This window comes from Ictidomys tridecemlineatus, chromosome 1, assembly GCF_052094955.1.
Source record: "Ictidomys tridecemlineatus isolate mIctTri1 chromosome 1, mIctTri1.hap1, whole genome shotgun sequence".
Taxonomy (NCBI): Eukaryota; Metazoa; Chordata; class Mammalia; order Rodentia; family Sciuridae; genus Ictidomys; species Ictidomys tridecemlineatus.
In genome coordinates, this window is record NC_135477.1 from 97,064,952 (window position 1) to 97,090,145 (window position 25,194).

Below are 25,194 nucleotides of genomic sequence, written 5' to 3' on the forward strand. Positions count from 1 at the left end.
TTAATTGACATTGTTTTCTTCTATGTTAAATATCTTCAACAGAATTTTTACATATAGGTAACATTAAGTGAATAATACATTTACTTCACAGAAAACAGAAAATATAATAATCTATATGTAATAAAACCAATTTTTACCCACCTTGCTACATGTTAAAGATCTGATTTTTTTGCCATTAGAGTCCTAATTTGTAATTCCCAAAACACAATGTGCAAAAGGAAGTTCTTTTCACCATAGTAATATTTCTTTTAAAGTAATTAATTTTCTATTTAATGTATCAATATTAATAATATTAACAAACACATCAATAATACATTGTTTCATGAATTATGCTATAAAGTTAACTGTTAACAAGAACTACCCTCAGAAAACATATACATCTGTTCGTTTCTTCTCAGTTTAACCTGTGATAAACAGCTTCCATAGGTAAGTTTTCCTGGCACAAGAGTTTCAATAGTCTGCCTATAGGACCTCTTTTCTTTTAGTACATTTTCCAGAGGATTATTCATGCTTTGTAGTGCATGACACTTCTGAGACAAATGGAAAAAATGAACAACATCTGCTGTCTTTTTCTAGTTTCAGAAGTTCAATTTCCAGGCTTGACTAATAGATTTCAGCTTGATATCTGTGATCTGTTGTAGTCTGGAGAATTTCTCAAAGCAATGACAATTTTCATGGATGTTTATCATCTCTTCAGTGACCAACCCTGAAGCCACAAAGTGGCCCAACAGTAGCTCTGGAGTTTGGTATGGAAGCTAGGTCCCAAAGGTTGGCAGCAACCATGGCTACTAATTGGCTTCCTAATTCAAATACTCTTGATATTAAATGATCAGTTGTTGAGCAGGATCATTTGCAACTAGTTCTCAAAACTCAAATACTCAACATGTTATGTGTTGTAGTCACATTATCTCGATTTCAATTGTTAAAGTTCATTATAATAGCCTAGATTGTGTGCTCTATTACATGCAGTATATAACCCTGCCTATAAATTTTTTAATTCTTGTCCTAATGAGCCTACATAACACACACACACACACACACACACACACACACACACACACACACACACACACAATTTACCTACTTCACAGAACTGTGAGGATGAGTTGATAAAAGTATTCAAGGTGCTTAATGCTCAAAAACTTAAAGATATTATTGAAGTTCAGTAGCAAATAATTATTCAATAAATAGTAGCTATTAGTAAAAATGATAAAAATTATACTAGCAATCAGGGAGAATATATTTATATTCTTGTATTTTTACATATCTATTTTCACATAATTTTATATAATACATTTTACACAATATCCTAGATATTACATATCTATGATTGCTCAAGTTCAAAGCCAGCCTCAGCAACTTAGCAAGGCGCTAAGTAATTAGTGAGACACTGTCTCAAAATAAAAAATAAAAAAATAAAAAAAGTCTGAGGTGTGGCTCAGTGGTGAAGAGCCCAGGATTCAATCATCAGTATCAAAAAAAGAAAAAATTAAAATGTTTTAAATATTTTTATATAGAAAAAGAAACAGAGGGGCTGGAGTTGTAGCTGACTGGTTGAGTGCTTGTCTTGCTTGTGTGAGGCACTGGGTTTGATCCTCAACACCACATACAAAAATAAATAAATAAAACAAAGACATTGTGTCTACCTATAACTAAAAAAAAAAAAAAAAGAAAAAGAGAATAGCACATAAAGGTCTTAAAAGTCTAAATGATACTAGATAATTGGTTTATATTGTTCTTCATTGACATTTTTGGGTTCCAGAACAGTTTATTTTCCATACACGTAATTTCTATAGGTGTAATACTCAACTTTCAAATATTTTGAAGGTACTTCAGATCATTAAAAAATTCTATATGAAAACTAGATAAATTTGCTATGGGTTTTTGAAGATGGTATGATTTAACTCAGAATTGCATGATACTTTATACATTATCAAAAGTGGCTCTCAAACCTGGTCAAACAAAAACAAAACCTAAAACCCCAAACTTAGAATACTTTTAAAAACACAAATTCCCAGAACCTATTCTAGATTCACTGAATATTCAAGGGTGGGAGTAGGGGCTTTTTTTTTAAGAGCTTCTCAAGTGATTTGAATAAATAGTTGAGGTTTGAAAACCAATGCTTTTTTTTTTTTTGCAGGAGAGGTATACATGTTTGTGTGATACTGGGGACTGAACCCAAGGGTGCTTGTTCTACCACTGAGCTACATCTCCAGACCTTTTATTTATTTATTTATTTATTTTAAATATGAAATAAGGTCTTGCTTAAATTGTCCAGGATGGCCTCAAACTTGGGTGATCCTTCTACATCAGCCTCCCAAGTATCTGAGATTACAAGTGTATGCCACTACACCCTGAGAAAACTAGTTTTAAAAAATAATATCACCTTTCTCTACTAGATTCAAATAATTTCTTATAAATTTTATTTTAAACTTTTATAGTCAATATACAATTACAGAAAAGTAAATGACTTACTCAGATATTCAATGTATCTATGAATCTTGTATAAGTAAAATTTCCTAATTCTTAATTCTATTTATTGTTCTAAAACCACTTTTGTTTCTACTAAATGTCAGAATAAAACTGAATTACTGAAAATATAGTTAATTCAACACAAATATACAAATGCGGCTTTGCAAGTCACATTATATAAGAAGTAAGCAAGTACAGGAAGCAAAGTAAGTTTAGAATTCAAGATTATAAAAACTGTGACCTCAACTTAATAAACACAGACTGTGTGACAAACCTGTTAGCCTCTTTTGAAAAATGATCAAAACATTACTACAAATCTGGTGAACAGAAAAGGAAATTCAACTCAACTGAAGTCACTTGGAGGTTCTAAGTTTTTAGATTGTGCCTCATGTACTGAATGATCAGGAAAGCACGCGTGTACACACACACACACACACACCCCAACTAGCCACAACAGATAAAATGAAAGTACTTTCACTACCATAATATAAAACTGAGATTTACATAACATTTACCAAAATTCCCTTACCTAAAGTATCCACTTCTGTAACTGACTTTGTTTCTAGATGAAGGTCAATATCCTTTGGAATGGTTAGTGGTTTATTTTCAATGTGACCATTATATTTCCTATAAAAATCAGATAGGTGACACAAAAAACAAGTTACCTACACTATTATGTAAGTGCTTGTATCAAACTACTAAATACAAATGAGATTTAAAATTTTGCAGTGAAAAAGAGCTAATTTTAAAATATTTCATCAGAAGGTAAGATACTCGAAATTAGTTTTTGAAAGGGGACTACAAAATGTGAATGTAAATTACCATGTGGATATATATAAACTGGCAGGAAAAGAATTACCTAAATTAGACAGCAACAAAACTGTGGTTTCTAGTTTAGTATTTCACACCCATTTCTTCTATTTTCTCTTTTATAGTTTTAAAGACCACCTAATATCTCCTTCTTTAGGCACAAGAATAAAAGCAAATGAAGACAAGTATACTTGTCTTTGAATCACACACAAAGAAATATGTCAGAGCTGAAGAAATATTAAAATTAATGAGTTTAAGAAAATTAGAAATATGAAGGCTACCTTGGAATTGTATCCACTAAAAATCACAAATGGAGGAAAATAATGATGTTATGTGCATTCATATCACTCCCAAATTGTTTTTAATTTTAATTTTCCCATTTTTATTGGTATATTATAATTATACATTAATAGTGGGATTTGTTGTTACATATATGTACACACACGATATAATAATATAATTTGGTCAATATCATTCCCCAGTATTTCCCCCTTCCTTCCCATCCTTTCTCCTTTTGGTCCCTTTCCTCTAATCTACTGGTTTTCCTTTTACTTCCATGAGCCCTTCACCCCCACCCTTCTTTTCCTTCTTCCTCAAGTTTCCCTATATGAGAAAAAACACACGACCCATGTTTTTCCAAGTTTGGCTTATTTTAACATAATACTCTGAAGTTCTATCCATTTTCTTTGCAAATAACATATTTCATTCTTCTTTATGGCTGAATGAAAACTCCATTATATGTATGTATGTATGTGTATATATGTGAATATAAACACATACAAATTATATTTATACACACATATGCAAATACATACATACATACATACATATCTCCCATTTATCTATTGACACACACCAAAGCTGGTTCCATAATTTGGCTATTATGAGTTGTACTATAAACATGGGTACAAAGGTATTACTATAATATGATGACTTTCATTCTTTACGACAAATACCAAGGAGTGGTAGAGTAGTATTATATGGTTGTTCCATTTCTAGTCTTTTGAGGCCATATGCAATGTTTAAAGACAGGCAAAATAATAAATTAACTTTTGATAAAATTAATTTCAAACTAGAAATTTTGTATTTATTCTTGGGAATAAATAAAAATATAAACTGGGAGAATCTCAGTAAAAATTATCTCATACAGACAAATCAAATTAGTGCTACTAGAAATAAAGTCTTAAATTATATGAACTTGGGCAGCACATTTAATATCTTTAATCAACAGCTTCCCATTAGTCAAGTATAAATCATTAGGTAATTATCAGAAATTAAGTAGAACTATGGACTAAGTACAACTATGAAAAGTGTTTTGGAAACTATGTTAGAAAAGAATATTCTGTTAAAAAACTTAACTATTGGAATAAAAAAGGAAGGATGATGATTAATATTCTTTTTGAACTTCAAGGTGTACTTGTAATGGTAAAAAAAAAAAAAAAGAGGAATAGTAGCAAGGTGAGAAAATTTCCAATTACTGTCAAATAACGTTTGAAAAATTTTTTTAGTACTTACAAATCTATTAGGCCAGGTAAACATAAATTTTATGATAAGTATTTAATGACAATTTAATTTCAGTGACTTTTATAATATATTAGAATTATAATTTTGGAAAAGACCAGGGAAATTAAAGCCCGTTCGGAGAGAATAATTAATATGTAGATGCATGAAAATTTAACTTTACAGAAAGAAATACATAGTTTTAAACATGGAAGAATTCTTCAAAATTACTATGTTCAATCTATTTTATAGATGAAGCTACTGTAGTCCATGCAGTGTGGTTTATTAGTTCTCTGAATAGATTTTAAACATGGATAAAACATTCAAGAGCTAGGAGCTGGAGATATTGTTCAGTGGTAGAGCACTTGCCTAGCATGTGTATCATTAAATGAGTTGTAGAGTGAATGCATAGGTCACTGGTCTCTTTCCCCATCAACCCTCAACTAAAATTTTTTAAATATAATAACTGTGTTGTTTTTATCATTTAAACAAAAAAAAAGTTACACATTTTTTTAGTAAAATAGTTGTTTTCTGCTTATATATTAATTTCCAGTATTAGATTTGTAGATTCTTATCTCAAATTTATTACGTAAGTGTAATCAATGTTCCTTTAATTAAAGCATAAGAATATATTTGCATAAATTTTATTAAACATTTAATGCTTTCAAGCTCTTCAATATAACTTACCTGTCTTTTCTGCTTTTCCCTTTTTGTTGCTTCCCTGCAAGAATTCTTAATTCTTCTTCTGTAGGATGCTGATACCACCTTAAACTAAAGGGGGAAAATCCTTTTAAATAAATCTTTAAAATCACCAAAATTATTCATTTATTCTACAAATATTTACTGAGTTTCCTATTTGTGAAGACTCTGCAGGGAAATATCATGTGAAAACTAATCCAATATAGGTACTACTGCTTAAGCCTTAAGAGGGCTTAGATTCAAATGCACTTACCAAGCACTTACTAGATGCCAGGCCCTGTAACATATGTATCTATTTCTTATAAGCTACAAGTATTATTAAAAGTAACACTCAGTAAACTCTTAGGCCAGTGGGCAAAAATCCATTAATGCTCCACCCATCTTTCACATAAAAGAACATCAGTTTCCTAAAAAGAGGGTGGTTATCTCTCACATTTACAGGTAGACTTTTCCTTTTCCCTTCCCTTTAATTTCATTTGAGAATTCTCAAATATTATGTATAAAAGAATTCGAGAAAACTGTTGTATTCGAAAACTCTTTATTTTTCTGGCTGTAATCTCCTTTAGTATGTGTTCCAACAACAACTGGGCACATTCACCTCTACCACACAGTCAAAATACCTAAACAAATATATTTATCCCCTCCCAAACACCAACCAGTTCCTTATAATTTTGTTCTATCTCCACTGTCATGTATTTAAAAAATAAAATCAATTAAATATTTTTTTAAAAATTTGTTCTACCTAGTTGTCCCACTATCTACATTTCACCTAATTTGATATTCAGATTTTATTTTCAATGTATCCATTCCACATTATCATTTCTGTTCCTCAAACCTTACAATTCTAAACTCCACCAACTCTATTATAAAAGACTTGTGTTCAAACTTTTCCTCAGCATGTCATCCTCTCCAACTCTATCATAAAACTCTTATTAACTGGCCTACCTGCTTTCCCGGATACACTTCTCATCAGATCCACTGGCCTACTTTGTTACTTTTCCATAATGAAAAACTCATGAAATATGCCTGTTTAAATATTTTCCAAAGGCTCTTTACAGGGTAAAAGCAATGAGTAAGGCAACTAAGTAAGGACTCTGACCAAGGTCCTGTAGTTATAAAGAAAGATACACATAGAATTGTTAGATGCCCCAATTTTTTAATCACAAAAATCTAGATTTTTTAATACTAAGTATCACAATTTTTACAAATAATTATCAACTGATCTGCCATTCTAAAAACACTACAGAACAGGCAATGTGAATACTGACTGGATATTTGATGATATTCAGGAATTATGGTTAAAAAATTTTGAGCTATGATGAGACTGTGATAAGTTTTTAAAGTTTAAATATTTCAGAAATATACACTGAAATATTCATGACTAAAATAATAAAATGTGATGAAATTTGCTATAAATAACATGTTGGGGGGGGGAGATGAAGGAGAGTAATGAAACAAGTTTCGTCACCAGCTATTAATTCTGATAACTACACTATTCTATTTTATGTTTAAAACTTTCCAATGAAACACATATGACAAAGACCAAATGTGTACAGAGCTTGTGACTTCCTGTCTCCATAGCCTTTTATAATCTGACCACAGCCTACTTCTACAGATTCACCTTCAACCATTCCCCACTTGAAAGTAAAATATTCAAACTTGACTAAATGACATTTTATTATTCACAAATTCTTTGATCTCTTGCTTTTGCATATATTCTTCTCTCTGCTTATAAACATCTATGCCCCTTCCTAGCAAACTCCTAATTTTGTCTTCTAAGTCAGCCTCCCTATAGTATAATAAAGAATATATGTTCTTGGGGCTGAGGATGTGGCTCAAGCAAAAACGCGCTCGCCTGGCATGCACAGGGCACTGGATTCGATCCTCAGCACTTCATAAAAATAAAATAAAGATGTTGTGTCCACTGAAAACTGAAAAATAAATATTAAAAAAATTCTCTCTCTCCTTTCTCTCTTAAAAAAAAAAAAGAATATATATATGTTCTTTGCCCTCAGATCCTGTCACAAGCTTCAAAAGTCCCTGGATTATCCTAAGTGAAAGAGGTGTTTTTGTTATGCTGACGAGGTAGCATGCTATAGGTCCCTAAAAAGCTCCAGAATGGGGTCTGGTCACCAGAAACATCTAAACACATTTTGAGAGGGTTGTAGTGATAGAAAGGAGGCTGGACATTGAGTTCAACAATTTAGAAAAACTGATAAATCAGCAATATAAAATCATATCTATAAATAAAATTCCATAAAAACACTGGATATTGAAGCTCAGAGGAACTTTGTAATTGATTAACACACAGTTGTGCCCACAGAGTGACATCTTTTGACTCTGAAGGGAGAGGACATGGAAATTCTATGCTCCTCCCCAGACTGCACCCTACAAGCACCCTTTATAATAAAACTGCAGTCATGAGTACACAGTAGTTTCCTGAGTTGTACCAGTCATTCTAGCAAATTAGTGAACCAAGGAGATCATGGCAACCTTTGGATTTGTAGCCAGCCAATCAGAAGTGGCTTGGGTAACCACAAGAACTCAAAGCTGGTGTTTGAAGTAACACACACACACACACACAAGCAGACTTATGGAGGACTTTTGACTTAACATGTAAGGTATATGCTAACCCTTAAGTGTCAAAAACTGAACTGCATTATTATACCCAGCTGACACCAAATCAGTTAAATTAAAAATAAAGATTCTAATTGAAAGACTCTCAAAGTGAAGACTGTGACTTGGTTGTTTCTGATACTTCAAAGCTAGTATAGTTACTGGCATATAGTAAGTGCTCAAAAAGAATCACTGAACCAAAATAATTCTATTCTCCTCCTAATTTAATAGTTTTAAAGTAAAACATATCCCAACCAAAAAGTCCCTAAATTACAATTAACAGATGAGGAAGCCATTTGTTAGACTCCTGAAATTTCCACTGAAGTCCAGAATTTTAACTTACAGTCGATTCTCGTTATTCGCGGTAGTTATGTTCTATAAAGTCGCCGCGAACATTGAACCATTGTTCCTAGGGGAAATACAGGGTTAGGTTCCTGCGAGCCTCTTGTCACAACATATTCATCAATTGATCAAGACATAACCTTGTTTTATGTGTTTCTGGTAAAGATGCCTTATATAGTATATATTGTTGATTCATTAATATTGAATTCATGGCTAATAGCACTATCCCTCATGTCTGAACAAAGCTTATCTAATCTCTGTAATCACAAGAACAGCATTGTACTGAGTTCTGTGAATATAGCATATTTGCTCCATAAGGCACATCACAGCTTTCTTGTGCCTAGGAATAACTGACAATAAAAGGTTGAGGAACATTTTGAACAATGAAATCACCAACAAAAAGTAAATATTTGAAAAACGAAGCCCCAAATAGACCACTAAAAAAACACCTGTTTACAATATGAGACATGAAACAAGAAGGCAAAGTTGCCTTGTTAGATTCCAACTGGGAACATAGGTTAGGGCCAAATTGTGCACCACTCTATATATCCATGGATGACCAGGAAAACTACATCCAAGTATTAATTTGAGGGTTACAAATAAATTTTAGCAAGTGGACAAAATTACAAATATGGAATCCACAGGGGGAAAAAAAGAGGCACACATAAGCAGAAGAAAATTCTATTTACAAAGGCTAAAAATAGTTGTTCAGCTTTGGGAACTATAATAAATTCATAATCTGTGAAAAATTCTTAGTATAGAAAAATTTAGGTTTTGTTTGTTGGTCAGTTTATTAATTTATTTATTTTTACAGTGCTGGGGATTGAACCATCTATAGCCCAATGTTATATTTAGAATGATGAAATATTTTTAAGACCCTTACATTTTGTAAGAACCATTTTCTTTTAAGACATACTCAGGCTTCTTTCATCTTATTTTTATAAACCCATTTTTCTAAAATATATTATGCTTGTTATAGTTTTTACGGGATAATTTAGGGTCATTCTCACTACTAACAATTTTTCAAAGGTGAAATATATGGATTTCAGATACTTTTAGGACTACTTAGTTCTAATTTGTTTACTTATCTATTCATTCATTCATTCATTGGCCATTTATGGAACACCCACTATGCAGCAGGCACTCTGCTAGGCAATGGAGATATAATCATGCCTAATAATGCCAAAATCCATGCCTTTTTGATGCTTCTCTTCAATCAGGGTATAATTTAACTAATTTTAAATAACAAAAATTAATTACAAACTGTAATATCAGTGAAAGAACCAAATAAATGGCAACCAGTAACTTAAAAGGATAAGAAAAATGAAGGGAAGCACACATTGCAGGCATGGAATCGCATGTCCAAAAGCACAGTTGTGATAAGACACAATACTACTATAACTAAAAAGCCAATGAGGCAATAGCTTCAGGAAGAAACACAAAAGGGAAGCCAAAGAGATAGGAAAGGAAATAGATCATGCAAAGCCTTATAGGTCACAGTCATTGTATGAAGTTTAGATTTTTTGCTAAAATAATAGTCTCAAAGTGGGGGAGAGAAATAATTAAATTTATATTTTAAGCCCCTTTGCTGCTCAGTAAAATGGAGGGAGGCAATGAAGAATAGCAGGAAGATGTATTTTAGACACCCAAATCAATAGGTCCTGATGATGGACTTAAGGTAGTGAGTAAAAAAAGAAAGGAATCCAGAATGTTCTCTACATTTCTGATTTGAATAAGATGGTGATACATTCTGTGATATGGAATAGAGGAGGAAGAAACCAGGAACTTGAGTAAGTGCCAATGAGACATCAAGTGAAAATATCAGGAAGGCAACTGTATACTGGAATCTAGAGCTCAGAGAGCTGGGATCATTACTTAATTTTAGTATTTAAATACAAGAAAATTAATAAAAATGAACTAAAGAGAAAGTGAAATATGATAAAAGGCTAAAGAGTTAATGAGGAAGTATAGATAACTTTTGTAACAAATGATTATGAAGAGAAACAGAAGTAGGCCAGAAACTAAGAATAAATATAAAGGGCCTTAAGTTTTTGAAGAAGGGAGGCAGGCAGGATTGTAGCTCTTCTTTTTTTGTTGTCGTTCAATGATAGATCTTTAAAAAACAAAACAGTATCTTTGCAAACAGGAATGATCCAATGTAAAATGGAACAACTGATAACCTTGGAAAAGATGGAATGGCCAAAGCATCAAAATCTGAGTGAAAGTTATAGGGAAAGAGGCCTAGAGCTTAAATGCATGAATGGGTCTCTGATAGGACACTTCTTCTGCAGGCAAAAACTAAAATATATAAAAACTTTAAAAATACAAATAAAGATGAGGGGTTGTACATGTAACTAGGGTTATAGATTTTTTAGTGTGAACGTGATAGGCTCTGGTTTCAGGTTGAGGCAATTACACAAACGTAAGGTTTGAGAAAAGAATTCTAGTTGAAAAAGCTGTCTGAGAAGTAGAACATACACACACTACCAAGTAGCATGCAGTGGCCATAAGACCAGAGGTCATGATTTCGAGGTAAAACCTAAAAGTAAGTTTACCTGACTTTAAAACAGCCGATGCTTTGTATATAGTTTGATTTTATATCATATAGTTCCCACTTAACTGTATTTTGTATTCCTGTCTCAGTTTTTAGTCTTTTCCTTGCTGTTACTAAATAGGCCTATCCTTAGCAAATGACAGCCTACCAGCAACTGTTGCACTATGCCTTTCAAATATTGGCTTGAAGACAAATGCAACAGTTTATCAGATTTAGAGTTCATGCAGCAGTTAATAACAGCCACAAAACTACAATTAAAAAAATGTTTTAATATGTTAAGCAAAAAAACACCATGTAAAAATTGTACATGCATTTTATCATAACCATAGGGGAAATTATGAGAGAAAAGTGAGAAGGAAATTCAACAAAATTAGCAGTCATTGTCTTTGGGTGATGGGACTATATATCACCTCTTATTTTTATTTTTTTTTAACCAAACTGCCATCTTTTCCTACACTGTAGATAAAAAAAAAAAACTTTTTAAAAATAAAGAGATCTCATTAAAACACTGAGACTCTTGCATTTAAGTTAAATATTTTAATTTCAGCATATTTTATGACACTGACCTTGGCTATTCAGTGATTTTTTTCACTTAAGTTTTTAGTTCAGACTGTCAGCCAGTATCTCTAATAATAATGATAATCTGGTATTGCACATTATTTTTCAATAATCATTCTTATATAAACGACTTACATAAAATATTACCAGACCATTATAGCTGTGTTCAATAGCACTGAAAAAATAGGTGGTGGAAATATAGAATGTACAGACCTAGATTTTATTTGTAAAATTTAAGCAATAATGTCATTTACAGTAAACTACTTTAGAAATTTAAAATGGAAAACCTACATTTGAACAAATATATAAAAACATACTATTGATAGTGTAAGCTAAAGAATTTTAATATATAAACAGTCATACAAAATTGTATGCCAGGGTATAGTTCACTGTTATGAGTTGAATGTTTGGGTCTTCTCAAATTTCTTTTTGAAATCCAGTTCCCAATGTGATGATATTTGGAGATTGGGCCTTTGGAAGGCAATGTTAGATCATAAAGGTTGAATCTTCATAAATGATATTAGCCCTTTAAAAAAAAAAAGGCTTGCTCTCTTTCAACTATGTGAGAATATAAAAGTCAGTAGTATGCAACTCAGAAGAGGGACCTCACAAAAATAGACCATGGTAGTCCTGATCTTAGAGATCCAGCTTCCAGAATTTGAGAAACAAATGTCTGTTTTTAATAGGCACTCAGCCTACGGTACTTTGTTACAGTAGCTTGAAATAAGAAGGCAGTAACTAAAGACAATTTCCATTTCTGTTTTCAATTGCCATAATTTGACAAATGAGGGGGAAAAATTGAACAAGAACAAATACAACTTAAAATCTAGACAATCTTTCAGCATAAGTAGGTACTTTATTTTCTATTTTGAGACATTTGTTATACAGAAACATTCTCCTCTTTTTCATTGGAAATTTTAATAGAGTATCATGATCATTTTGAAATTGGAAGTTAAGACCACTAAGGCAGAAGAGCAAGGACTCAAGCATTCCATAGGGTGATAGCTGAAAATTCAATCTTTCCCTTAGGTCATAGGTCCCACCTACTGTGCATTTGAATAGTAGGTTTCTGTCACCAAAGGGAACTTGCAGACTGTTAGATCAGGCAACATGCAACACAGAACAGGCAAAAAGAATTAGAATGATTGAATATGAAGGTGTTATAACACCCTCTTTCTCTAATATGGGATGAGACAAAAATCAGAGTAAATTTGACTAAAATATGTTTTTGATGAAGGACATATGAAGGGAAGTAGCAGACCAAAGTGAGAGATTAGGGAAATAAAGGAGTGGAGAAAAATACATGAATTTTGAGATAAACAATTAGGAAAATGGAAAGCAAGTTCAGCAAGGAGGCTATTATGAAGAAAAAGCAAATCCTACTCCTCATGCAAAACCCACTATTCAAATGTACAAAGAATGTAACCTATCACTTACCTCTCCATGAAATGAGGAGCCAAGCAAACTTCAAAACAAAAAGTAACTTTTAATTACAATAGAAAGTTAAGAATACTTTGGCTACAAATCAGTAGCCACCATGAAGAACACTTAGGCAAAATGTGTTACTTATGTGAGGAAAAGTTGTTCATATTAAAGATACAGAGAAAGCAACTTAAGATTTTCTTCCCTATGGGAAGAAAGGAGAAACACTCTAAAGCATTAGACTCTTCAGACTGAGTGGGTTTTTGGCCAAAGAGATCTAACTACACAGTTCTTGCTCAAGTAGGAACCCCTTCAACAAAGTCTGACAATTATAAAAAGACATGTAAGAAAAGGAGAACTAATAATATTTTCCAATACAGGTTGAGTATCTCTTTCTTATCTGAAAGTATTCAGAGTTCAGATTTGGGGAGTGGAGAAAATACATTTTAATGCAAAATAATTTGCATTACACACAATGAGATATCTTGGGGACATGACCCAAGTCTAAGCATGAAATTCATTTGTTTCCATATACACATAGCCTGAAGGTAATTTTATAGAATATTTTTAGTGCACCTGCATTTTGATTGTACATGACATCACAGGTGTTGAATTTTCCATTTCACCAGTCAAAATAGTTTCAAATTTTAGATTGCGGGATTTGGGATTTTTAAGTTAGGCATACTCAATCTGTGTTTTCCTATTTTAAAAAACCTAAAAGGATGAAATACAAAATATTTTTAATTTAGTAACATGGGATAAATTTAATGCCAAATGATGAGGTGAGGGGTACAGATTGAGCAACATGTAATATTTCTTAAGCTCTACTTCATATTTAATAGGTTTTTAGTAATCAAAATCAATGTTGATGTGTTTTTTAATTTAGTTAAAATAAAAGCTAAGTAGCCAAAGAATGGCCATAAGAATACAGTAAGTAAAGAGAATTCTCATAACACCTATAACCTGAAGGATATATTCTAAAAGGTAAAGTAGACATAGGAGAAAATGTAAAAAGAAGATTATAATCTTAAATAAATTACTCTGTTAAGACGTATTTCCTGAAATTTAAAATTTAGTTTGTATGCCAATTCCAGGACAAGATGTGGAGTGGATAACAGCCATAAATCAAATAAATACAGTAGTCTCTCATTTACCCTCAGGGGATATAGTCAAAGACAAACACTCATACCTTGTAGATGCTTGAAACCAGAGATAGTGCCAAACCCTATATATGCTAACTTTTTCCTGTACATATATACTTATTGATAACTTATAAATTAGGCATAATAAAAGACCAATAATAACTAATAATAGAACAGTTACAACAAAATATTGTAATAAAATGTATGTTAATGTGGTCTGTCAAAATGTCTTATTGTACTGTACTTACCTTCTTGTGATGACGTGTGTAAAATAACACAATGCCTACATGATGAGATGGAGTGAATGTCATAGGCATTGTAACATATGATGCAAGGGTGACTTGAATATGGCACTTCAATACCACGAGAGTAGATCTGATTTCAAGATAGCTACTAACTGACTAACAAGCAGATAGCTTGTAGAGATGCTAGACAAAAGGATGATTTACATCCCAGGTAGGAAGAAAATGAGATTTCATCACACTAGTCAGAATGGTGCACAATTTTAAATTATAAATTATTTATTTCTGAATTTTCCATTTAATATTATCAGACCACAGTTAACTGCAGGTAACTGAAATAGTAGAAAGTCAAATGGCAGGTAAGGGGAACTACTACATTAGACTATGAATCAAACTTCTTGGGGAAGAGATCTGGATTTGTTTCATTTCTCAGTATAGAGACTTGAGTAAATCATTTAAAATTGTTTCCTCATTGTAAAAAAACAGAGATAATATCACCCATTGCAAAAAAGAAGACACTCATCAACTTTTTTTTACTTCTGGGTACAATAAAGACAACATTTCCCTGTTCCCCTGCCCTTTAGTTAAAACTAGTCAAAGAATCTCAGCCTACTGAATGTGGGCAGAAATGCTGAATATATTTCTAAGCTCAATACTGCAGAATCTCCTGAAAGATCCATAGCCCTCTCTGTTTACTTGCCAACTGGCATAGCATCTAATAGAGGACTCCAAGGTCACAGGAAGAACAGAAGAGCCCCAAGATCAAGAAAGCTAGAATCCCTAAGCCACCCCTTGAAGGATAACTGAATCTTTAAATAACTCTTCTGTGAAAGATCTACCTGGAGAGATGCTCAACCCCTTTGAATCCCCATTTGACCCTGATCCCTTTCTAAAGAAAATAAGTAAGAAATTGATATTAACAGATAATAACTGATGTTAATTTCATACAGAGATTTTGGAGTCATGACATACCCCAATGCATTCCCCCTCTACTTAGCTAAGAGTATACAGATTTAAGTGAGATAAAAGATTTTTTAAAATTTCATCAATATAATTTTATACAAATATAAAGGTGATATAATGGAATTAAACTATGCTAAAGACCACACAGTATTTTTAATAAAAGTTAAAATTTAGTTTAAAAGCAATATATAAATGTTATTTAACACAAGCTAGAAAATAAATTATTTGGATTGATAATTTATACAAAAACTGCTTATTTATTTCAGTGTAATCGCTTACTCCTTCAAGGTATTGACTAATTCAGGAAATAGGCTACTCATAAAGTTAACATACTGAACATGTGTACCTTTAAACTCTCCATTTTAAAGGGACAAAAATTATTTAATATGATACCAAAGAGAAGTTATAACTTTTAAGAAAATTATGAACTATTTATTTACAATTTGAGTTTGTTACCTGTGTTATAAGTAAATATCAAAACAATATGTACAGAAACTAATAATAAATTTATTTGTTATTAGTTGAGAACTTAAGTAGTTCTATTCAATATAGTCACTCCCAAACCATTCTACACTATTCAGTTTTTAAAAAGTCCTCACAAGTCTCTCTCCTTTAAGCATTTTACAGATCTTAAAGACTATCCTTAAATTTCTCTTTTCTCAACTCAACTGCTCAGAAGGTTTAAAATGGAAATTCTCATTTCTGGTTAACAGTCTTCTTACATGGGCAACCGAACTGAGAGACTTTTAGATTTTTTCAATACAATTAAAACATTATAATTTCATATTATAAAAAGCTGTAAAAACCTCTTTTTATAAACTTATCAAATAGTAAAACCCACAATTTTATTCAACTGAGTCAGTTGATAATACTAAGCAAGTTAGTTTTCATTACTTCAAAATTTCAGTACTAACACTGAAAAAAAAGGTAGATGACCTTAAAAACACAAAACTGTGAAGAAATGAAACTAACAATAACAGAAAATTCACCATTATTAGAATATCTTGATATCCATGAAAGCTGATTTGGCATTAAAGACGGCATTAATACAAAAGGTAATCTGTTTATAAAAGTATCTTAAGATCATGAAGAAAATCAACTTCATGTTTACCTTTGAAGACTGAATTACCCATCAAGCTATGTATATATTCTTATGTCACATTATTGTTAAAAACAAAGCTTTTAAATATAATACTTATTCCAATATTAACAAAATAATCAGATTTTGATCTCTAAGATTTAGTTTTTCCTAGTAAGTGTTATAGAAACAAATGGAAAGCAGAACACATAAGAACAAAACTGCTAAGTTCTTTATAGCTAAAAGAGATCTAGAAGCCTCACTGGACCACAAGAATATAGTTTAGAAATGTGCAATTCTCAGAAGAAAAGCTAACTTAATGTAGTTTATATCCTTTACAAACTCAGATTCTATTTACTTAGAATTAATGATAATTTGCACAGCTGATATTACTGATAGTTCTACTGAAAATCATTTTGATAAGCAAAGTAAACATGATGACATAGGCATATTAAAAATACATAGTAAATATCTAGTTAGATGATTTTCACTTATAAAGTAGGTCAAACAGAGGCATTCAACTTTACCCAAACTTTAGTTATTATTTATTTTCCTAATATACACTAGGAAACACCTGTTATTTCATACATTAATCATACATACACGGGTTCAATGTTCCAAAAAAATTTATAGCAGTTTAACTATTTTTCCATATTTAAACATCAATGAGACAAATACAAAAATAAAGAACGTAAATAATTAAAAATCAAAAATAAATTCTATGAAGGAAATTAAGGTTTGTTAATGGAAAGGCTCTAAATTAAATAAAGGCATATTCCTCTTGCAGTACATGAAATCATTAGTAGGAGAGTTATCCATTATTTTCTAACTTTAAAGGGTCTAAACAAAAGAAAATGGACACTCAAGATAGTAACAGAATTTGACTATTCACTAGTAATGATTAATTAAAGTAGACACAGGATCAAATTTATCACTTACCTCTCACAATTACATGGGATTTTGGCATGCATTTCTATTTTCAGACATTTTGCTTTTGCCTAAACTGTATCACTCTTAGTTAACTCCTTTTCTTTTAATCTTATTATTTTATTGTACATATTTTAGCAAAGCAACTTAGTTCTTTTTTGGAAAGAATAGAGACAGTAGACAGCTTTCAGTACAGTAGATAAAATTAAACTCCCACAATGCAACTTCTTACTTTCCTTGATGAATTAGTTTAAAATTCTTTGCAGTAAAACAAACTAACTCTCATAATAAACTCTCAATTGAGTAAACAACAACAGGACACATACTTTTGAGTATTTTTTCCCAATAGATGGTAAAAATATTTAAACATTTTGATTTCTAATTTCCCATCTTCTTGTTACCAACTTTTAAAAAGTTAACTAGAAAATATGCATGGTATTCTTAGTGGCCAGACATTCAGTAGACAAAACAAAAGGGGAGTGGGATGGATTACTGAACTCTTATCCATGACCCTATTACCTTTGTGATATATAACAACTAATATATGCAATAAGAGTAACTGCTAAATTTTCTCATGACCTTCCTTTGTTATACTTTTAGAAAAAGGAATTAGTACTTCTAGAAATCTTGTAAACTAGAAATCAAAAGTGCCAGTCACAATCAGCCTACCCTTGCCTTACCTGCCATTACAGAGCAGCCATCGAGCAAGAGAATAGTGAGGTATAATCTTCTGCATGACACTGGCCATCACCATGGTAACAACCAGCTGTATACCTATCACACCCTGTGTAAAAAACAAACAAATTTAACAATGAATGAATTTAGATTTGGGAATGCTGCTGGAAAATTTGTTGTACATTTTGAAAAGTACATTTTAAGAAAAATGACTTAACTATTGAAATACATCATTATTCTGGCATTTAGGTATTCAAGACTAGTACTTAAACTTAAAATACAGTATGTGGTCTCATCTCAGTCCTCTATGAGTTTCCCAGAGTGTCACATCCATGTGAATAAGTCAAATGAAGAAGCATATTCAACTATTCCCAGGAAATGTTCTATATAAATTATGGGTATCAGGACTGGGGTTGTGGCTCAGTGGCAGAGTGCCTGCCTAGCATGTGTGAGGCCCTGGGTTTGATTCTCAGCACCACATTAAAACAACAACAACAACAACAAAACATATTAAAAGAAAAAAGATTAAGGGAATAAAATCATGGCATAAAATCATGGCATTTGTAGGTAAATGGATGGCATTGGAGAAGATAATGCTAAGTGAAGTCAGCCAATCCCAAAAAAACAAATGCTGAATGTTTTCTGATATAAGGAAGCTAACTCATAGTGGTGTAGGGAGGGGGAGCATGGGAGGATTAGGTGAATTCTAGATAGAGAAGAGGCATGGGAGTAAAAGGGAGGGGGCAGGGGATTAGCAAGGGCAGTAGAATGTGATGGATAACATTATCCAAAGTACATGTATGAAGACTCTAATTGTATGTCAACATACTTTATATATAAACAGAGATATGAAAAATTTGTGGTATATGTAATAAGAATTGTAATGCAAAAAAAAAACCCCAAAACAAAGTACATGTATAAAAGCATAAATACACAAAGATATGAAAAATTGTACTCTATATGTGTAATAAGAATTGTAATGCATTCCACTGTTGTGTATTTAAAAAAAATAAAATCAATAAAACTAAAAACAAAATTAAAGGTATCAAATTGAAGTGAAAATAGTGATTTCTTCATTTTTCTCTAATTTACTCAACATACTTAAAATATTAACTTGGCAAACTTTAAATAAATATGTGCCTGACATAGTAGCACACCTGTAATTCAGTAGCTCTGGAAGCTGAGGCAAGAGGATTAAAAATTCAAAGCCAGCCTCAGCAACTTAGCAAGGCCCTAAGCAACTGAACAAGACTGTCTCAAAATAAAATATTTAAAAAGATGGGGCTCAGTGGTTAAGCACCACTGGGTTCAATCTCTGGTACAAAAAAAAAAAAAAGTAAAAGTATTATATATTTTTTTAATTTTTTTAACTCTACATTGGTAGCAAATGATTAAGAGTACCCACTGTATTAAGTATGATGGCATCCCTGGCCTGAAAATTACTAAAAAAGAAAGCTGAACTCATATTATCTTTACCTACTTACAGTGAGTAGCTCTTTTAATAATGTTCAACAATTCTTTTACTTTTCTCCCATCAATCCCTTCATTATCTATTAGTTGTGTGATTTGGGGTATGTTATTCAAATATTCTGCATCTGTTTCCGCTTCTATAAGGCAGAATTAATAAATCAAACTACCTAATCAAAGTATGATATAAACTGTGCCTTGTACAAACTAAGTAATAAATACAAGTAATAAATACATGTTAGTACTATCTGTCATTGTTTATTGTAGTTGTTACCACTACTACACTAGAAGAAAAATGTCAATAAAAAAGTCTTTCAAAGAACATTACTAATCTTCCAAGTTATAAAAGATTTTATACCAAAAATTTTTTTTAAATCTAATTTCTACATAAAGAAATAATATACACAAAATCAGAAGAATAACAGGGAAAAAAATAGAGGTGGCTCTATCATGGGGGATATTAGCTATTATAGATTTCTGGTAAATTACTAGTAACAGGCCAATCACTTATCAGAAAAGACTCTTCAAGGTCATCTAGTGCAATCTCTTACAGACATATAATATCTTATTAGAGAGTAGGTATTTCTGCTATTAAATAGCAGAAAGCGGGCTGGGGATGTGGCTCAAGCGGTAGCGCGCTCGCCTGGCATGCGTGCTGCCCGGGTTCGATCCTCAGCACAACAAAGATGTTGTGTCCGCCAACTAAAAAATAAATATTAAAAATTCTCTCTCTCTCTCCTCTCTCACTCTCTTTAATAAATAAATAAATAGCAGAAAGCATATCTTAGTCACATTCACTAAATATCACAGCTATTAAATGACATTTCAGAAAGTCTGATCTAGAAGATATATGTTATGGCAAGTGATAAACTGAAGGGGAATATCTTGCCCACTCTTTCCCCTTCCTTCAAATCACGAAACATAGTGAGATTATACTAATAGATCCACTATTAAAAATGTAAACCATATTAAGGCAAAAACTAACAAAAATCAGAAAACTGAAATGACCAGAATTAGCAATATCTATTATGTTTCTAATAATCCAGACCAGAAACAATGATGCTTTAAACTGTATCCATATCTTTGGTATCCAGAAAGGAAATACATTCTAGAGATATGGTTAAAGAATTCAAGAGACTGACCTAATATGGAGACAAAGGATGAATTAAAGAGACTTATCACAAAGAAAGGTAGGCACCACAGTATAGCTGCTACATTTTTAGTGTTTTACATGTAACTAAAAAGTGTGCAATGCCAAAATGTAACCTTGCTCTATTGCTTTATTTTATATTTCATTTTTAAGTGAAGCTTTTTAAGTGAAGCTGAAAGTAACTTTTTAAAGTGAAACTTCAAAAAAGGGTTGAAAGTAACTCTTTTTAAGTGAAGCTGAAAGTAACTTACCAAAACTTCACCTGTGTATTATGCTAATAAATAAATATATTATTATATAATAGAAATATTCCAATCTTCTACATATTGTTATGTTGCTCAGGCTTGCCTCAAACTTGCAATCCTCCTGCCTCAGCCTCATAAGTAGTTGGGATTATAGGCATGCATCACCACAGTGGCCAATATATTATTAATATTGAACCTAAATCAACATTTAAGACATTAACATGAAATACACACAGTATATACATCAAGGATTAACATACTAAAGTACAGTCTCTAATTAGTTAAAAGGCCATTTAAAATTCAAAAAGAATTCTAATGACCTGTCTTAACTGCCCAAGGTTGCCTTTGCCATGCATGTACATTTGAGTTTACAAAAAAGCAGAATCTGAAATGTTTAAAGATCAAATTTCCTGAGTATTTTTGTTACTTTAAAATAAAGGAAAATGCTTAAGTCAATTTTACCATAAACTTAAAACATAAATTTAATAATAGAAAATTGATAAACTGAGATTCTGTGATGCTACAAAGTCCATCAAATTTGAAGTCTCAAAGCACACAACCATATGGGTCATTGACTCAAGTAGCCTTAATGGTTTTATTAAGGCTTGAAAACAATAACTTGACCAAAGAGATGGTTTCTGTCTGGATTCATTGCCCCTAGGTTCTGACTCTTGATAACTGGGACTGGGAAAAGTCATTTATGAAATAGCCCATAAGGACCCAAGAAGGGTGAAACACTGGGGTAACTTAGTTTTCAACCTTTCCACATCTATTAACCTGAGGCCATGAAGAGCAAGAAAGTTATTTGCCCTTAGTGTCTAGAAGAATGATCATTTCAATTTTTGTCAGTAATAGTTTCTGAGTAAGTTTAAAAAATTCTTCCCAATAAAAATTAAACATTTCTCCAAGAAATGAAATATACCAAATAACAGTTTTTTCCTGGTTTGTCAAAACTTAAAATAAAACCTCAAAACTTAAATATAAATGGTGCAATTTTAAATTTCACACTTTGAATGTGTCAACCTCAGTGGAGTTGACATTTTGTTATGTTTCATTAAACTAGCTCTACTTTGACAAACAGATTGAAATAAAGCATTGTTTACCATTAGAAAGCATATTTGCATGTAAATTTGGGACTCAGACCAACCCAAATGGTTTCAATTATCATCTCTCTGAATAAGTTGGAAGGGAGATAAAAGAAAAAGAATGTTACCTAATGTCCTTCCTACTTTTTGTTTTCTTGATTTTTTACATGTTTTAGTGACAGCTAGATATGTTGAGACAGACTTCTTAGACATGCTCAAATAATTTTTACTACAAAAGAAGATGTAAACTTTGTCATTTCAATCTAGGTTCACATAAATCTTAAGAGTGCATACTTCAAATATTTAAACAGATAATCCCTGAACAATTTACAAATGAGGTAAAGGGGATTCAAACAACCAAGATCATAAAACTACCCAGTTATGGTAATCTGGAACCCAAACACTTAATGTCCAGCTTAATGCTTTTCCCACTAAAGTCTAATCTAGTGCATTTAATGATCACCACTGAGGAACAAACTACATGCATGGGCCATAGATCACTAGCAACATGGAGAAAGTGCATGGTCCTTGCCATCAATGAGTAGCCAGTCCACTGGGATAGTAAATAGAATATTATACAGCCAAGTTATGAGAAGATAGGAAGTTTATGATAACACAGCAAAAAGAGAAAAAATATTGAGGGCAAAAAAATGTGAAAGTTTTTTTTGTTTAGAAGGTAAAGTATGAGTCAAGACAGCATTCTCAGTGAATAATTACTACTATCAGCTTCACATAGAAAGATGTTAGGACAAAAACCAGATACTAAAGGGCAAAAACTATCAGGCTTAGAATTTAACCTGAAGGTAAGAGGAATCCCATGAAAAGTAATATGATGTGAGGAAAGTTAAGAAAAATAGTTGTGAATTCCCAAGTCAAGAATGAATGAGTGAGAGCCCAGTAGCAGTACTAGGATAACTGTCCAAGTATAAGAGGAGGACCTGAACTAAAGATAAGAAATAGAGGTGCAGTCTCTCTTACTTTGGTGGTAAAACTATATGTAAGAACTATACCTACCTTCACACAGTGATAACTTATTTAATATCTCAAATAATATTAATAATCACTGTAAATCCAAACTATACCACCATAGAACTTGCATGTATAAATAGAAAAACAATGAAAATTAAAATTTAGAAATATGCCATCTACCTAATATGAACCTAGTATCTTGCTGGCTGTTATCAGGGAGCTGGTACAAAAAATTTTTGGCTTTCACTGACTGTATTATCCCAAACAGCTGGAAGAATATCATTTTGCATTCAGAACACATAGTAATTAGGGCACATGTGTGTTGAATGGATGCAACTGTCTTAATAAAATTTAAAATCCAAGAGTAACATTAATTAACAACAAATATATCAAGACAATATTGAAGCACCAAATTCCATACAAGAAGTGTTACAGAAATTTAACAATTGGGTATAACAGTTTCATTTATTTGATGAGTCTTAAGATGGAAACTGAAATCATAGAAAAGTAAAATGAAGGAAATTTCAGATAAAAGATAAATGTGAACATTAAATAGCATACACAACAAAAAGCCTAGGTCAACAAAATGGCAAGTAACTGTGAGAAATAAGATGAAGACAAAATTTTAGATCACTGAAAATCTTTAAAACCAAAAAGAGGTATTTAGCTTACATGTCTCATCACTTTGGAAGTCTTCTAAATAGGCAGGGTAAGGTGATGAAATAATGCCAGAAACATATAAAGAAATTAGACATAACAATATATTGATTGATTCAAGAGAATACTTAAGACCAAGATAAAAGTGGTTGAAACTAGGAGAAATGAACAAAGACAAAGTCTACTTCAAAAGATTGGTAGAACTCTAGTGCTGCACTCCCGCTGCAGCAAACTAAGGGTGGGGGGGGGTGAGGAGCAACTTATGTACATTGATACAGCAGGAGTGGGAGCCCCAGACTGTGGCACTCTAGAGCAACTGATAGGAAAGTTGTAGCCTAAACAAAACTCAAGAAAGAGGACTGACAAGACTCAGGCTTTCTAAGGGGATCTGGCTTGCATCCTCAGCTCCAGCACATACAGAAAACATGCTTGTGTTGGCATGCTAAGGATGACCAATCGGTATGAGAACAACCAGAAATTCTCAAGATTTCTAAGAGTGTTATCAATTAATTTACAGTAAAATATAGACTAGTAGTTCAGATATTCAAGTTGAGTTAATTTTTCTATTTAATTAGTGTCTTAATAACATACTGGAGCCAACCAAGCTGTCTGGTGAGTAGATTTACAGCAGAAAGCATCAAATACCACTGAAGGATATTTCATTTAGTTAGTGCTGAAGTATGATGAAAAACACTATACATAGAATACCTCTCTAGAATGCAAAATATTCCAAATGTCAGAAAGCTTTGGATAAATATGTTCAATTCTGCTATTTCAACTTTTTCTAGACTGGCTCTTCAGATATCTAAATAAAAATCACTGCATTTTTAAAATTTTAATGTTAATTTTTTAATGTTTCCAATTCTTTAGACTCACCCTGTGATTCCCACCCCTTTACTGGGCTGTGTTCCCTGAATGGAAAATCATTGTCTTTCAATATATAAATACAGTTGATTTGGCTACAATGTAATCTACAGCTGGTCTTGGAACCAATTCACATCTAAGTTCAAAGCAAAAGGACATAACTGATTTCTTTCATCACATGGTGATTTTATCAGATTCTTAGTGTTAACAACCCCTTACTGCCACCTCTACCATATCACTTAACCACATGTGCTAAGTGATATGGTAGAGGTCAGTGCCCAGTGTTATGGGAACACTCCAGGTTAAAGGCAGTGATCAAATCTTCACAGAAGGTCTGGAAAAGACTGACTCAGAGATAACATCTAAACTATTCTGACTTGGTTAAAAAATATATCCCATTGTCAGAATAGGAAGAAAAAAAGTTTAGGCAGATATACGCAATTGTATAAAACAAGAAAAACTGTCATGAACCATAAATAAGGAAACATTCTACATGGCTGGTATAAGTCATACACAACAGACTTTCCCACAAGTATTGGGAATAATTCCTGGACCTTATTCTAGAAGTAACCAAATCAAATAAATTTTAGAAGGGTAATTCTGCCACTATGGTGGGGGAAAAAGAGCTGGATGGTAGTGTAGCTTAGTGGTCAAGTGAATGCCTAGCAGACACAGGCCCTGCATTCAGTCCTCAGCACTGCCAAAAAATAAAGGAAGGGTAAAAGTAATAGAAAGTAAGTAGCTTAATTAGAAATCC

General features: G+C 32.1%; 1 protein-coding gene across 14 annotated transcripts in view; it reads right to left on the reverse strand.

Annotated features, from left to right (window-relative positions):
• Positions 1–25,194, reverse strand: part of Tmem161b (transmembrane protein 161B) — a 101,353-nt gene that overhangs the window by 64,468 nt on the left and 11,691 nt on the right. For 7 of the 14 annotated variants that reach the window (XR_013437133.1, XM_021725677.3, XM_078044794.1 and 4 more), the window contains exons 2-4: positions 18,006–18,109; positions 5,470–5,553; positions 3,002–3,099 (exon numbers count right to left, since the gene is read on the reverse strand). Coding sequence is in view for 7 of the 14 variants with exons in the window: in XM_021725677.3 (XP_021581352.1) it covers positions 3,002–3,099; positions 5,470–5,553; positions 18,006–18,109 (286 nt within the window). In the remaining 7 variants the exon portion in view is untranslated. Of the gene's footprint in view, positions 1–3,001; positions 3,100–5,469; positions 5,554–8,440; positions 8,507–12,988; positions 13,017–18,005; positions 18,110–25,194 lie in introns of those variants that run through there. The other 7 variants (XM_078044844.1, XM_078044843.1, XM_078044841.1 and 4 more) reach the window with 5 other exon arrangements.